Source organism: Drosophila ananassae, chromosome 3R (assembly GCF_017639315.1).
Source record: "Drosophila ananassae strain 14024-0371.13 chromosome 3R, ASM1763931v2, whole genome shotgun sequence".
NCBI lineage: Eukaryota > Metazoa > Arthropoda > Insecta > Diptera > Drosophilidae > Drosophila > Drosophila ananassae.
The window spans coordinates 7,893,314-7,909,109 of record NC_057930.1 but is presented as its reverse complement, the minus strand read 5'-3'; the positions used below and the strand labels follow the sequence as shown (position 1 = coordinate 7,909,109).

General features: G+C 42.9%; 1 protein-coding gene across 9 annotated transcripts in view; it reads right to left on the bottom strand.

Moving 5' to 3' along the window:
• LOC6505366 (homeotic protein female sterile) overlaps positions 1–15,796 on the bottom strand; it is a 71,820-nt gene that overhangs the window by 40,543 nt on the left and 15,481 nt on the right. For all 9 annotated transcript variants that reach the window (XM_032455278.2, XM_032455276.2, XM_032455279.2 and 6 more), the window contains one exon: positions 6,835–7,046. In XM_032455278.2, the coding sequence (XP_032311169.1) occupies positions 6,835–6,863 (29 nt within the window). In that variant the 5' untranslated portion in view covers positions 6,864–7,046. The remainder of the gene's footprint in view (positions 1–6,834; positions 7,047–15,796) is intronic.

The window sequence follows — 15,796 nt, the reverse complement described above, 5'->3', positions numbered from 1 at the left end:
TAAACGAAAACGAAATGTGCACCGATGGGCGAGGGACTTGGGGCTTTCAATGGCCCCAAGATGCTGATGCATACCGAAAAGTCTTCAGAGCGTTTCAGAGACATGAAACGAAGCGACAGACAAACAGATACAGATACATTTACAGACACAGACCCAGATGCAGATACAGATACAGATGCAGATAGAGATGCTCAGAATGCAAAGTCTGTCGCAGTGTGTGTGGAAAGATTCAGAGATGCCTTTTAGCTTTTATTACATATGGTGTGGATGCAGCGGAGAAGATGGAGATGGAGATCGAGACGAGACATGACCTACCCCAAGGCAAAAATTATTATTATTTTCCTCATCTTCCCCTCCGTATATACCATATACGTAGTATATATTCCTTATTTTTTGTTCGCCTTCTCGTTTTCATTTATATGATTTTCTTTATTATTGCCCTGGGCATCTCCGGTCTTTTCTGGGTTGGGTTTGCCGAAATGAAGCCGTAAAATTATATATGTACGCATGCCAGAGCACAGTACTCGGCACCCCGGATCCCCGGATCCCCGATTCCCTGGCTTCATTGTTTCAAACTGCAGTGAGCAATAAATGAGTAATACGGCCATAAAAACAAAGTTTGCACAGCACACGACCCTCCGAGTGTTTGCTGGCCAAGTAATGTGTTTATCTTGGTTAGCTAGCCATAATATGTCCTTTGAACCTTTGCTGCAATTAGTTCAATAGAAAGTTAATGCCTTTGGAAGCTACTCCCTTAAAGCTTACACTTTTAGCCGCTTCAACTCAGATATTCAGAAGAGACATGTAATCTTCGTGAAATCTTTTTAATAATCCTAGTTATTCCCTACTTAAAACCACGCATGGCCGTTTGCCATTATTTTAATGCCATCACTTACAATCTATGGGTTTATCAAGTAATCAGACCGTGTCTAATGCCCAGCAATGATACTGAAACGTACAATCGGAGTATCTGGGCAACATCGCTACAAGGCGTACTGTGTCAGCCCAGCAGAGCCAACATGGCGGCAAGATCGCACTCACGGATACGAAAGCCGGGCCATAAAGACAAAGGCATTAAGTTACAACTGGCAAGCGAAGCAGCACAGAAGTGTAGCTAATGTCTTGCTACCTGCCGCCCGGGACCACCTCAAAATCCATTCCGAGCCATAATTTAATATCAGCAGCTATGAGCTACTAGCTCGCTGTGTTTGTCTAAACTTGATTTCAAAGTTAAACCAACCTTAACCAACATTTATAGACATCAAAACTTTGCGGCCCGAAGAAACGACACAAAAACTGAAACCGAAATGCGGCAATGGCGAAAAAATGGCAAACAAAAGGCAAGAGGGGGGAACAGATTTTTCAGTTTTGGGCTTAAACTTGATTTTGCAGAAAAAAAAAACAAGCAAATGTTTGGCTTTGAAGGCGAGGTCTCCGCATTGAGGTAGGCAGGCATGCTGATGGCGGATCCGAAGAGCGAATCTGACGGGTAATTAAGCAGGCTCTTAGCCACAAAACCTTCAGTTGGGGTTAAGGCGACGCTACCACTCGCAGAATGGATCGCAGAATGCAAAATTATTATTTTCATAATCGGCAAACCGCAGATACCGTCCCAGAAGCTAAGACTGGGAAGCTGTGGCCCAATTGCATCTATCATCTGGTGAGAAAGCATGTTTTCATGTCAAATACACCTGTCATTTGGCCTAAAACCTCTGAGCGGGCATACTTCTGCTCCATTTAGGCCAACAACTTTGCCCGAAACAACGGCTATCTGCAGGTACTTAGCCATGCCAGCGATGATGAATTTTTAAACGCTTGAATTGGCAAAGTTGGTAATCGATAAAGCAAACACCGCAACTTAAGCCGGAGCGTTTAATAATGCAATTCGGGGGGCAAGGGTGTCAATTGGCTAGTTTTCGGCTCTGAATAAGGCCAGTTGCTAATATTTAATGGGTTGCTCGGCAAATTAATGTGTGAGCCCTGACAAATGGCTTAGGGTTTACGTAATGCCCATCGAATCCAATGGGGAATCATTTAGTGGCGGGCGAGGGGCTACTTATCGGACACATCCGCGGGCCACCTCGGCTGGGGCTGGGGTAATTAGCCATCCTGACAAATGAAGGATCCCGCGCCGTCTGCCGACTGTCTGCGAGCCAATAAGCCGACTCGCATTACAAATTTTATGGTTGTCAGTGACAACAAATTGCCAGCGACTGTTTAGGTAAGCAGCCTGTAATTAATATTCTGACATGCACATCTCAGCACCTCTGCCGCCCAATCGGGTGGCGTCGATGGGTTCGATTTCATCGCAGATGCCCCCGAAGCATCTGTGCTTCTTTCTCACCCGCAAGCCCAAAAATAATAATACTCGTAATAAGCAAATGACATAGACGGATCGTATGTCAAATTCTGTTTGCGATAAACAGCCTGGAGTTGTTTGTTTGTTCTGCCACCTCTCCTCCCATCCGACATTAGGTGTCTTGAAGTACAAATGTGGTAATCCCAAATGTTAGAATAGCATATTATTCAATTGTTGATTTGCCTCATAAAAATGGAAGGAACAAATAGCACTCGAATATCCTTTGAAACAAAGTCATTTGTTTTCTCTTTTTTTAGAGACAAAATTCAAAGAATCCCTATGCATTCTATAGATAACATAAGGGGTCTGAGAAGTCAATACATTTTAATGGCACTGAGTCAAAACACTGAAAGGATTTTAGGAAACTTTTGCTGCAACTTGAGTTGCTTGGCCCGTATGGTCAGATGAATAAACTGGATTCTGAGACAAAATGGACTAACAATAAGCTGAAAATCAAACTATATCCCGAAGTCCAGGGAAACTAAAAAGAATATAGGTTTTCACAAGTTTTCTTAAATTAGATCATTCAGAAAATCAGACGTTTTGCAATTTTCCTCCTCTTAGGCATTGCCAGTCAACCTGGTGAGTTCGATGAAATGGAAATCATCGGTCTACTTAAATTGGTGGATATTTTTGGGATGGCAATAATATTTATGCATTTTGATTTTTGGAGAACAAGGATTAACCATTTTTTTACACTTAATAAAAGCAAAAGGATTGCTATGATAAATAAAAAATATTATTTAAAAATCATCAATTTGTCACAAACATAGCATATTGACAGTGGGACCGTAGTACCATTTGAGTGAGATCGCAATAAAACGTTCCCACTGGAAAGAATCAACTTTTTTGTTCAACGAACATATTTTTCAATCAGACTAATGGGCTTAAAAGAAAAACGTATTAAGGCAAAATCAATTATTCTTATTATTAATTCATTTTAAAATATTGTAAATTTCAAGCTGTAAGCTGTTTTCAAATTTGATAAGCTATTTTATATTAAAATATGCTAGATCTAGCCTGAAATGAGCTAATTTGTCAACAGTTCTCTTGACTAGCTTTGTCTATGAAGCTCATCTTTATTTTTCTGGGTGCAGTTGCACATATAGAAATAAATATCTATTTTGTCTGTCCCGCCGTACGCAGTCAGAGGGAAAAACTATAAAAAATTGAAAGCAATTTGCCAAGAAAGAACGAAAACTATGTGTGTAATAACAGAAGCGAAAATTATTTTACCAACTCGCCGGGAAGGGGGGGAGAATCCAACTGCAGTATCGCGCTGTCTGCATATAAATTTCGGTTAGAGGAAGCCATGGGTGGGTGGCTCAGCCGGAGGGAAAATGCGTCTCTGATAAGGATGAAAATAAAATGCGATAATTTTTTTCTCTTTGAAAGAAATGCTTTTTTCCTCGAGAAAGGAAAAGAACAATGTGCGGTGGAAGGGGCTGGGCTAGAGAGTTTCAACGACCGAATGACAAAGTATCGGGGACCAACAACAAAGCATACATAAGTCATAAAAAAAGTTCCTATGGGGCGTCACCGAGACGAGCTTTCCTTTATATTTTTCCATTTTTACCATCTATTTTTTCTGCTCATAATATTTTTGTTGTGCTGGAACTGCCAGCTGCCCATCCTGCCGGCGCTGAACGCCCGATTGCATCCAGCAAGAAGAAAATTTAAGAACACGACCGAGAGTGTTTACCCCCACCCGGTGGCAACGAAATCTGTTTACAAATTTGATTTGCCTGCCACGCCCAGCGCAATTAGGGCGAGCAAAAACCATCGCAACATTCCCACACTAGTACTAGGGATCCCCACAGGGGCGTAGGCTATGGGGTCTTTACCAAAAATAATCAAAAAGAGAGTTTAAATTTTGGATCCCCTTTTCGAGGGCGCCCCTGCCTCTGGCAGAGATATGGAAACACAGGCCTGCAGTCTTAGGCCCATTGATTGTTATGTAAGCGGCTTATAATTTCTTCTCGCCAAGAGCCTCCTCCCCAAGAGCTGGGGAAACGAATTCCGTTTTTGTCGGTGGGCGTAGCCAAGTGTCGATTGTTGTTACTTGTTGTGTGTGTGCTGAGTGTGGGTGGTCGGCTATCGGCATCGGTATCGTTATCGCATCGCTGCCATTACTGCTGTTGTGAAAATTGGTGTTGCCAAATGGAAAATGTATGTTTTCCAGAGCTTAAAAAGTAAATTATAGATGGTTAGCCGGCCCAGGCTTCACGCTTTCCCTTTTCCTGCCCCGGCTTCCCTTCCATTTTGGGTTTCTATAGAGGGCTCCGGACAAAGTTCCACAGAGTCCTGTGGCCTGGGAAAAAAAGTTTTCAATTTTTCTGCCAGGATTAGGCAGCAGTTAGTGGGCAGCTCTAATGGATTACTGTGGGCAAGGTCAATTAGCCAAAATGACAAGCGACAGCCGTTGTTGCAACTAGAAGGCCTTTTTAATTAAATAAAGTATTTGAATCTCATGTTGCCACTCTACTAGGTTCCCCCTTTAACATTTGCCCAAATGTAGGCAAATTTCATAACCAAGCAACCTCACTTTCCCGCTTATGACTGAGATTTTCACTGAATGCTTTTCACTTTTCTTCACAGGCCGACTCGCTGAAAACGAAAGTGAAGCAAACTCAAATCCCCCGGCGTACATCGGAGCCACCGTTAGCCGTAATACAGAGGGGATTGCATTGTCTTCTGCGGCCGGTGTACATGGCGGCATTAGATATTAGATAGGCCTACCGATCCGCCGACCGACACACAGACCCGATGAGCTGGAGCCAGGCTGGAAGAGCCGGAGTCAGAGTCGGAATCAGACATGCTGATGAGTTCGAGTTTGGCCTACTTTCACTTTCATTTTCTAGTTTCGGTTGCAGGCGCGTAATCGTTTTTGTTTTTTTCTTTTATTTTTCAGCGTTTTCGAGCCGGTTTTCCCGGGCCGCCACCACGGTGGTAGCCGTGAAGTGAGAGAGACCCACTGACAATGAAATAAAGTTGTTTCACATTTCATGGCTGCTGCACTCGGCAGTCGAAAAAGCTAAAAACTATTTCATAGGCCTTCCAGCTCGAAATACCAACCAGCCCGAACAAAGCGAGCGGAGCTCATTTCGGTTTGGGTTGAAATGAAAAAAGCGTTCGAGAATTAGTCACCACAAGGCAGGCATTGATGGATTCCCCATTTTTCTGGCCTCGCGAAAATGTATTAGGCGTTTTTGCTTAGACCGTTGCTTAGACACTGCACCGCACAGAAACGAAACTCTTATTGCTCACTTTCACTTTTCCAATGACAATTAGTGGCAACAGAGTATCACACCAGCCGCTAAAGCGATTCAGGTTTCTCATTTTAATTGTCGGCGGCTCGATCGCGCCTACGAACAAAGGCTTTCAAAAGTATCATCATATTTTACCATCGGTTGGGTATAATAATTCTGGTTTTGGACCAAACTAGGCGGCAACTGTACTTGATTTCGAAAGCGTTTTAATTACTGGCCCGCCATGAGTGAATGTTAAATTGAGGGAGAAGCGGGAGGTACCAAAGTACCTTCCAAATGGTCTATTTGGGTGCATCGAAAATATTATTTGGATCAGATATTAACCCATGGTGGCCAGACACCGTTTATGGCCCAGTTGCTTTCGAAATCCCAAATGGCACTTGCCGCAAAGCCCGAGGTGGAAATAAAAGCCCAAACAAGTTCGGCAATAAAACCCGGGCAGGGGCGAAAATAAAAACATAAAATCCGCCACATAATTTCCACTCACACACTCGAATTAAACTAATAAAAAGACTAATAAAATCAATTTCAATCAAAATACCAAAGTAAAATAAATATCCCCAAAAAACGAGCGCAGACAAGAGCTATAAGCAGGAGCGGAAAAATGAAGACACCGCTCACAAAAAAGAGCAGCCATAAATCAAACTCGAAGATTGCGAAATATTCGGCAAATACTACCAGAACTGGAGAGGGAAGAAATGCCTGTGGTGGGGAGAGTGCATTCTCTTTCCCAACAAGAAGCCCAGGAGATTCTGCTGTTGTGTTTCGTGGATGTGTATCTGCGAGATACTCGGACCAGGCGTGCAATTAATGATTTCGTCAGGGCAGAGCCGCCCGAAGAGCAGAAAAACACAACAGGCGTGATGTCGCAATATTCAATGAGCTTCTAATGACTGGCACACGAGTGTCGGGACCACAGTTATAACATTTCAGATTAAATGTCTAGCCAGACACCAATGGCCGTCGGGCCGGTGATAAATGAAGGTTTTTTCCACTTTCAGTGAAACAAGCCACTGGATAGGTGAACCGTTTATTTACTCTCAGTTTATAATTACAATTTTAATGAATCTTTTGAGGCTTTCTCTTTGTTCTGCGAGCTCTCCTAACCATATGTCTGCCCCGAAGCGACGATTACCCATTCAACTGTGATTCCAGCATCCAATTTGCCTCATTAGCCATAAGGTCCTCCCCCACTACTAAACTTACCCTGCATTTTCGGCTGCAGCAATTGACATCTGTTGTTGGGGCTCATCTGTTAGCTGCAGCGTTAGATGTGCCCGTCGTGGTTCTTTTTGCCGCCGATGTTGTAGCTATTGCTGCTGTTGCCCGCCAAGAGTGTTGACGATGACGATGACGCTGTAGCTGGTTCGTGGACTACACATAAGAAAATCGTACGAAGCGTAAATGACTGCAAAACACTGCAAAACACAGAGGGGAAAATAAAAGAAAACTTTATTAACATTTTTTGTGGATCTCCTTTGTTCATACATTTTATAGTATTATTTTTAACAAAACGCTAGGCTTGACATAAGTTGCCTTCAAGTGCGGCACACAGTGATAGAGAGGAGGGGAGGGAGCAGGGGCGGGCGGTGGCTTAGAGAAAAGAGACCCCGAGAAAACAAGAAAAACTGGCAAAAGCAAAAGCAAATGCCAGCCGGCCACTTGAAGACTCAAGTTACAAGAAACACTTAGGGCCGAGCTGGGCCGAGCCCCTTTCTCCGTCATCACCATTCACATGCTGATGAAAACCGAAAAAAATAACAGAAATCCCTAGCAGCCCAAAGACGAAATGAGTAAAAGGCGCCAAGTGTGTGCCAAGTCTGTGTGCAAGGTGAAGGGGCGAGTGAGTGGGTCGAAAGGGGGCGGTGCCTCCAAAACGAGGGGCCTCTTTTGTGATGCCGAAGGCGCAGTCTGAGTCCCACTGCCTCCCCCTATCATTTTTTTCGGCAGGCAAGGGTTAGGATTTAAGCCTAAATGTATCTCAAAATGGTTCAAAGAAAGCGCAACGGCAGCAGGAGGGAAGCAGACAATGAAGGGTCTCTGTCTGAATGAGGTAGCCAAACTGAATTGCTTCCAAAAAGATATCTTCTAGTAACAGGGCTACCCAATGAGGACGCTCTAATATAGAAGATATATAGTATAATGTTATTTGATATTTGTTAAAAATGTAAAGCCCACTTCCCAGAAAATTATTTGCCTTCAGCTTGTTTGTATCTTTGTATCTTTGACCCGAAGCGAGCTCTTCCGTAAGCTTCTTGTGAGCAAACAACATTATCTGCCGTAAGCTGCATAATCCCCCGATTCTGCACAAATTAAAGTTTCATTTTTCAGCTACAGCCGCTCCGCCCTGCCCCGCCCCGCCCATCTCATTTATTTTCTCCACTTGGCCAACGTGACGTATACTCAACGCGCCAGCCACCACCCAAAAGAGTTTTCCACACGCATGGCGCATTCTTGGCACTCACACATGCTGCAAGCATGCAAGTGTTTGTGGCATGAAGAGAATGCTTTATTGTATTTGCTTTTTAAACATCAACAACATTTTCTGTTGCCACACGATGATGTTTCGCTACAGAGATACTCTGCCACTCGCATAGATACTCATGTGCGAGTGTGTGTGTGCGAATGAATAACTGCAGCAACTGCGACTGCATTGCGTTTTTCTCATTGTTTTTGCCCGCACCGACCCGCCTGGCCGCTCCTCCCTAGTCCAGCAACTCGTTTTATATAATTTCCTGTACGCGTGGCACAAAAGCAGCAGAAGCCCGTCTTGTTCTCGCTTTATTCATGCCATACATGCATACTATATGTATCTCCATCAGATCCCTCTCGCTCCATTCTTTTGTCGTGTATTTTTGCTGATAATAATAATGCACTTCGTTGCTGGTGCTGTTCTTGTCATTGTTTATAATTGTTGCTTTGTGCGAGCTTAGCAGATGCATAGATACAAATGTATCTCGCAACGGCATGCGACATCTGAGAGCACAATAGCCGCCCTAAACACTTGCCTATCGCTTCTTCCAGTCCGCTTAGCTTCTGATTGATTAAAAGGCTTTCTCCAACTGTCTCTAATACAAGTTTGATATTTCACCACCCCCCCCTTATTTTGTTGCCCGAAACTCCATTAAAAGGAAGTGCCTGCGGCCGTGGCACTTCATTAAAAGTCAGTTCCAATAAATTTTCACAAAACTATGCTAATTGGGCGAGCGATGAGCTGGAGTCTAGAGTCTCTGTCTGCGCTTGAAATAGTTTCAACAAGTCTCGGCCCGAGACGCTGGCCCCTGGAGTAATATGACGAAGGAAAACAATTTTGTCTTGTTTACTTTATTGCTGTCGCGGCGCGTTGAAAATATTTCTGTTTGTGGATTGGATTGGATTGGATTTTATTTTTATCGGCCCAGACAAGGACAACAGCGAGGTGCGAGAGGGAGGCAAGACAGCCGGGGGCCGTAAGAACAAACGTAAACAAGAAAAAATGCATTTGTGATAATGGTTAGTGTTTTCTTTTCCACTGCTCCTTTGGGCTGCCTCTTATCTCTCCTTCTCTACGCTTATTTATAGCTTGTAAATTTTGTAAGCAAACAGTTGCATTTATTTGTATTTCCGCAACTGTCAGGAGAGATTATTGATCGAGTGCCGAAAACATGCTACATCTCCATCGCGAGACGGCGGCTACCAGACGCAGAAACTAACAAATTAGCCTCATTACAAAACCAGCTTAGAACCATGCTAAGCACTGCCAACAAAGCAGCGACGAGACTATGCCAAGACGGCCAAGACGGCGATGACAACGAGGCAACTTAATACGCGGGTTATGCAACTCACAAAAGAAGCGAAGCTGTTGCACAAAGCGAGCGGCGGCGAAGCGGCGGCCCAGAGCCCCCGCCTCTACCTGGAAACAATAACCGGTTTGTGCCCCAGCCTAAGTCGAAGCCGGAGTCGAAACCGAAAGAAAAGATACTTCATTTCGCATGGCCAGGAGATTCTGCACATTTTACCGTTAACATAATGGCTAAATCACCGTTTAGAAAACCGCGGAGATGATGATGTAGGTGGGCTGGCGCGGTTGGGGGAGCACGCGGGGTCCGAGTCTTGGCAACTTCAAAAAATCAGAAAAAAAAAAAGATTTCAAAAGAATTCTCCTCGCTTCTTCGTTCTTGCCAATTTTTCTCCGTCTCTCGGAGCGTTTTTCTGTTTCGTATTTTGCAAAACGTAATTACAGTCGTTGGCCATAGGTATTTTCTTCCCAGACGTGCATAGAATTAAATTAAATTACCACTCTGGCAATAGTTGGATTTTAAGCTAAAAAAATCACACTCTTAAAAACAAATATTTATTGCATTATAAGCTCAAGAATTATCTGATTCTTCCAGCCCACCCCCAGCATTTCTCTTATCTTCCTCAACTGCAACTTCAAATACTACGTGACAGTTTTTTCAACCGTTTCCGATTCGAAAACAAATAAATAACCGAAAACGAGAATTACTTATAAAAGTTGAGGCGGAAAAGACTTGTACCGTAAATTATTTAAAGTTATTAATTCCCAGAAGGCACTTGATTAATTGTGACTTTGGAAATTGCAAACAAGACAGGATAAAAATATTTATTTTTATTTATTTTATTCGAGCTTTTATTTATATTTACGTTATAAGTAAATACATTAATTTTTTACAATTCAATAGATACACCCAAAACTCGATCACAACCTTTTCCATTACCCCTGAAACAGAAACCTCCATAATCATCCATTCTAAAGACAGAAACTATTGGATTAATGAAGCATTAATTAACATTAACCAAACATAAATGTCACCAAAATCGCCACAAACAGAATAGAATATTTTTCATCTGCACCTACTTTTCATAATGTGAATAATTTTTGTTCCATTTCCTTCAACAAATAAGCATCATAAATCCAATAACTAATTAATAAAAAAAGAACAATATTGAACATTTATGGATCCCAGGACCCACTAAGGTAAAGGGAAACAAATAAGCAGACAAAACTGCAAAGATGTCAACATTAATATATAAATAAAACCAATAAAAAAGTAAAATAGATAAACAATATCCTAAAAAGACATATCTAAAGAGACCACCAAAAAACCACCATGGAACTATACAACAACTACAGAACTCTCACCACCAACGACTCCCACATCTTACTGCTAGTGATTGCCACGCAGGATGTAATAGCTCGAAATGAGTAAATTAAAATCATAAGACTTGGATTAGAATACTCCAAGCTAACACACACTCAATGCCTCGAAACCACCACCTCTTACAGCTACATCCTGGATCTCTGCCCAGCAAAAAACTCCCTCAACTACAAAATTGTAAAAAACCTTTGAATATTTGGCAGATCCATCTGTAAACAACATTAAGACAATTACTGAATTTCTAATAATAACGAATCTATATAAAAATAAGCAAGTTTCTTCTATGATCTCTAAATTTATATGTCTTTTTAAATTAAGCTGTCATTTAAAATAATAAATAAATAAATTGAATTTTAGCCCTGCCTCGGGCAATGACAGACAAGTAGAAACTTCCTTCAAAGTCCATTTGTTAACAACTTGTTTCTTCCCCGAGCAAGCTGTGCAAAAACCATTTTTCTTCATAATGAGGTCAGTTTAAAATACATAAACTCATTATTCGGTTTATTTTCTGTTTTTGCCCGTTTGTGTGTGCCCTCGTGTATAATGTGTGCTGAGCACACAAACCGTAAAAAAATATTCGGCGTAAAAATTGTTTTATTGTCGCGTACGCAAGAAAACGTACAAAAATGTGTGGCCCAAATAAGGAGTACGAGTGCGGCAAAAATAATACCCAAAAACAGCACTGACACATTAATATTGTTGAGTAAATAGAGAAATTTAGGAAAATTGAACCAACAAGCCAGTTAGTGTCTAGAGATAAATGGTGGCTCTATAAGGCAGATCCTGAACTTTATCTCGGAGGCTTGAGCCATTATTTAATTTTATTAACCCATTGTGAGCCGTTGAACAGCGAGTGCATAATAATAGCTCCAACTTCAAACAGTGCGCCCCTCCAGAAAGTGCTTCCGCCCGAGCCAAAGGGGCCCTGCAGCGCTATCAACTGGCGTGGACTGTAAAGTAGTGGTCTCATAGGGGCTCTGGGCGTAAAACCCAACCGAAACTATCGGGGACCGAGGCACATGCTTTGCATATCTGGGCGAGTGGGAGTGGAAGTGGGAGTGAGAGCCGGGAGTACTGTTAGTCCCTCCCGCAGAGCCCTTCCGCGGACAGATAGCAACAAGTGGCCAAAATCCAAGCCGTATGCTCGGGTTTACGTGCCTGGAATTAGCCATTTAAACATCGTTTCTTAACGGGGCTCGCCCCGCAGCTGTTTAAATGCCACTGATAAGCCAGAAACACATATGCTCGGGCTTCGCTTCGCCTTCTCGGATCGACATGAGTTCGAGATTAGCCACAGCACTTGGCCAAATGTTCGCTCAGGTTGAGCAAACACAAGCGTCGGATTTACCCACCGGGTAGCTGATCTTCAAGTATTTGGGTTACTATCCGCAGTTGTCGCAGTGACTGGCAGCAATCTTGGCGCAAATCAATATGGTTAGGGCCCTTCGACTCAGCCCCCCCCCCCCCAGACATTGGCCCAAACGAAGGCATTCGTTTTCGGATATTTTGTTATTTTGTTTGGAGCCTAACTGCTTATTAGCATGCGAGCCGAATAGCTCCGAGAGTCATTAGCCAGCGGAAAGACTGGGAAACAGTCAAGAAATTAAATCGACTGGCAAAGTTTCCAGCAGAAATCCTACTGAAGGGTATCCCGAATGAAGTAGCTTCGTACTTTCCATATCATTGTCATTAGAAGTCGCACAAAGCGAACTGGGAAGAACAAAACCGAAAATCACAATCGAAAAAAAGAGTGCCCGGAAGCGTTTTAGTTTCATGGTGGCAAGTGTTCCGCCTAAGGCCCCCAGATAATAATAACGACAGCCGGAGCAAAACGGACACAGATTCCTCTGTTTGTGCGTTCTGTTGTCAATCAATTCATTAATCACCCGAGCCGAGAGTCCGGACAGAGTTTTTGTTCTATCAGAGCCTCCTGCTGCCTGCCGGGGCGGCCGCTCATATCACGGCCTTCTGCTTCATTTGTGGCCCGAAACGTGTTTATGTCAAATTCGGATAATTAATCAAGTTAAACGAGAGTGAAAGAGGTCGGAGATGGCTCGGTACCTTCGCTGAAATGCGCCTAGAGAGCCGCCAGCCAATTCTCCATTACTCATTTCGGGGCACTTGCTTCCTGCTTCATTCGGCTGCCAATTGAAACGTTTTGTGAACCAGCAAGGAGGAGGCTAGGGGCTAGTGGCTAGAGGCTTTCACCGACCAACTGTCAATGGCCCTGTTGACATTCGCCGCTGGTGTGAAAATTAGTCTTGGCCATTAAAGTGTTGAAAATAAGCGAAAACCAGAGTTCGAAATTAATACAAATGCACGTAATGTTTCTGTTTTAATTTTTTTTTTTTTGGTAAACCCATAAATGCTCCCTTCCATTCGTTATCTGTAGGCTGTCACGCATTTCCCTGTCCCGAATATGGTTAAAATTTTCATTTGTCGCCGCGACATTTTATGCGTTTCTCCAACAGCAACTCGCGAGTAATTTTTATTAGTTCGCCATTAATGTAGTCGCCCTCGTATAAGTGTAAGATGTCGTAAAAAGTTGCAGGAAAGGATCAGGAAACGGTGCTGGAGCTGGCTAACTTGTAGTCGTAAAACTTAATTAGTTTGGAAAACATTCAGAAAGCAATTTGAGACAACGTTTTACAGGAAACAGCCCAGAAGTTTGGGGGAGCGCGGAATTAATGTGGAATATGTTTCAAAACCTTATCCACTCGAAGGAAAAGGTGATTAGAACTACAAGAAATCGCTATGCGAAGGTCTGACATCATTTTACCATTCCCAGCCATAAACAACTCGCTTTGAAATAAGCCAACCTCAAGAGCGTCCAAGCCCTCCATGAAACAGTCATCTCCAACTGCTGAATGTCAAATTTAAGCACAAAAAGTTTATTTATGAACTAGGCAGAAAAAAGCGACCAGGAATTTACATAAAAGCCAAATAAATAACACACAGCCCATCACAAAGACCAGATAAGTAGCCATTTGTTTGTGCGCTGCAGATGTCTCTATTAGAAGCTAAGACTTCTCAACAAAACTGTATGAATTGCAGGCGGAAAGTGACTCGTAATTCGCTGAAATGATTCAACTAATCAGACTTCGAGGCTGCCAAGCATCACCTTATTTATCCGCATATTTATTGAATAATTCTGTTCATATTTCGTTATTGTTTACACTTGGATGCAAATTAAGTTTGTGCCAGAAATGACGCAGAAAATTCCATTCAGCTTCTGGCTGCATAATTTGGACGCTTTATATGAATAAACTATGTACGTGGCCAGGCAATGTATTCACACACTCGCAGTCCACTGGCAATAGATGCAAAAGTGTGGATTTATTTTATGGAGCACTCGACTCGAACTGTCCACGTTGCCAGTTCCCGAATGCGTTGGACAGTCATCTGAAAAGTAACAATTTCCTTCCATACTTCGGCTGTACTTTGAAGCAGAAAAATATTCATTTTCTATGGTCCTACACTCGAAAACCCTAATACAGTCTTCCCACTGCGGGGTATTGATCATTCGACTTGTGCCCCCTATGCCCAATTGCGCTTTATAAATATTTAATTGAATATCAGTTCGGAATGTGGCATTCCTGACTAAAATTTGATTGAAATCGGGCTAGGGGCTAGAGCAGAAAACAAATGAATCGACTGGAACCGGGATGGGAGGAGCGCTCCCACTCAACCATACAGGTGTTGGGTTTCAGGGCACCTTCCGAGGGCTTTGTACTTCTATTTCTGGACACGGCTAAATTTAATTACGCTTCTCAGTTTCAGCCCCGAAAGAGCTCGGCTCCCATCAAGATGGCGAGTAATGTAATGAAATAGAATAAAATACGCACCATTAATTGCATACTTTGAGGCGCCATTACATGGACACTCATAAAATCAATAAAATGCTGTCATTCTCTGGGAGGGACTCGAACTCAAGTCATGTGTGAAACTGATTCGTCTGCAGAAGGACAAGCAAACAGCATCTGTATTTAATTTTGTGTGTGCATCCGAAATCGATGTGACAAATTTAAAGGAAAAACCCAATTGGAATTTCCCAAGACGAAGATTAATGAGAAAATATTTGATTCCACACTCTAAATACTCAGTACCAAGGAGGATATTTTGAAAGCTCGATTCAACTCCTTGATTCGTTCCTTGAGATCCTCTACCCAAAAATAATTCGATGGAGGACCAAAGGATATAAACCGGCTCACGTCCAACAGCTGCAAACCCATCACACAATCAAAAATTATTCCAGAAAAAGTTTGTTTTATTTTTATGCTTCTGCCAAAAAAAAAAAAACAAAACCCCGATGAAGAGCCGCGGAGCTGGAGAACACAAGTCGTCTAATAATTTCTAAAGAGGCTGGGCTGGTGAGGCGACCCCGGCCCTCATTGTCTCGAATTCGAGGATGGTGTGTGTGGGGCTTCCTCGGCATTATTTTTCGACTGTCCAGATTTGAATGCTCAACGGCAGACGCTGCTGAAAAAGCAGACATAAATCTCGTTTTGATTTATTTACTTTTATTGTTCGGCGAGCGATGTGTGATGCCAGGAAGGCGTGTGTCGCTCTTGGTGCATAGTTTTCGATTAGAATTACTACTCGCTTTAATGGCAAACAAGCCATGCCTCGTAAGAGACAGGACCTGGGGCTGGTGAGCTCGAATTTCGGCCCAGGGCTCAGGGCTCAGATGTTATGAGGCTTGGGATTCTGTTAGAAGAATCGCGCGCGTTTTTTGCTGGTTGGTGCTGTGCTGTGCTGTGCTGCTTTTTGGAACGTTTCGTCGTTTTTTCGTTGATGACCTTGAAAAAGCTTTATCTAAAAATCGAGTGCAATCAACTTTATAAACACTCACACACACACGAGCGCAGCTGGCACACATGCTCGCTTATATTTCCCCTACATTTCGCACACACGCTTGGAGGAACGTTTGGAGAATCGAGTCCCGAAGCGTTAGGTAGAGTCTTGGAGCTCGGTCGCTCTCTCTCTCGGCCTCTGGAGGCTTCCCAGCC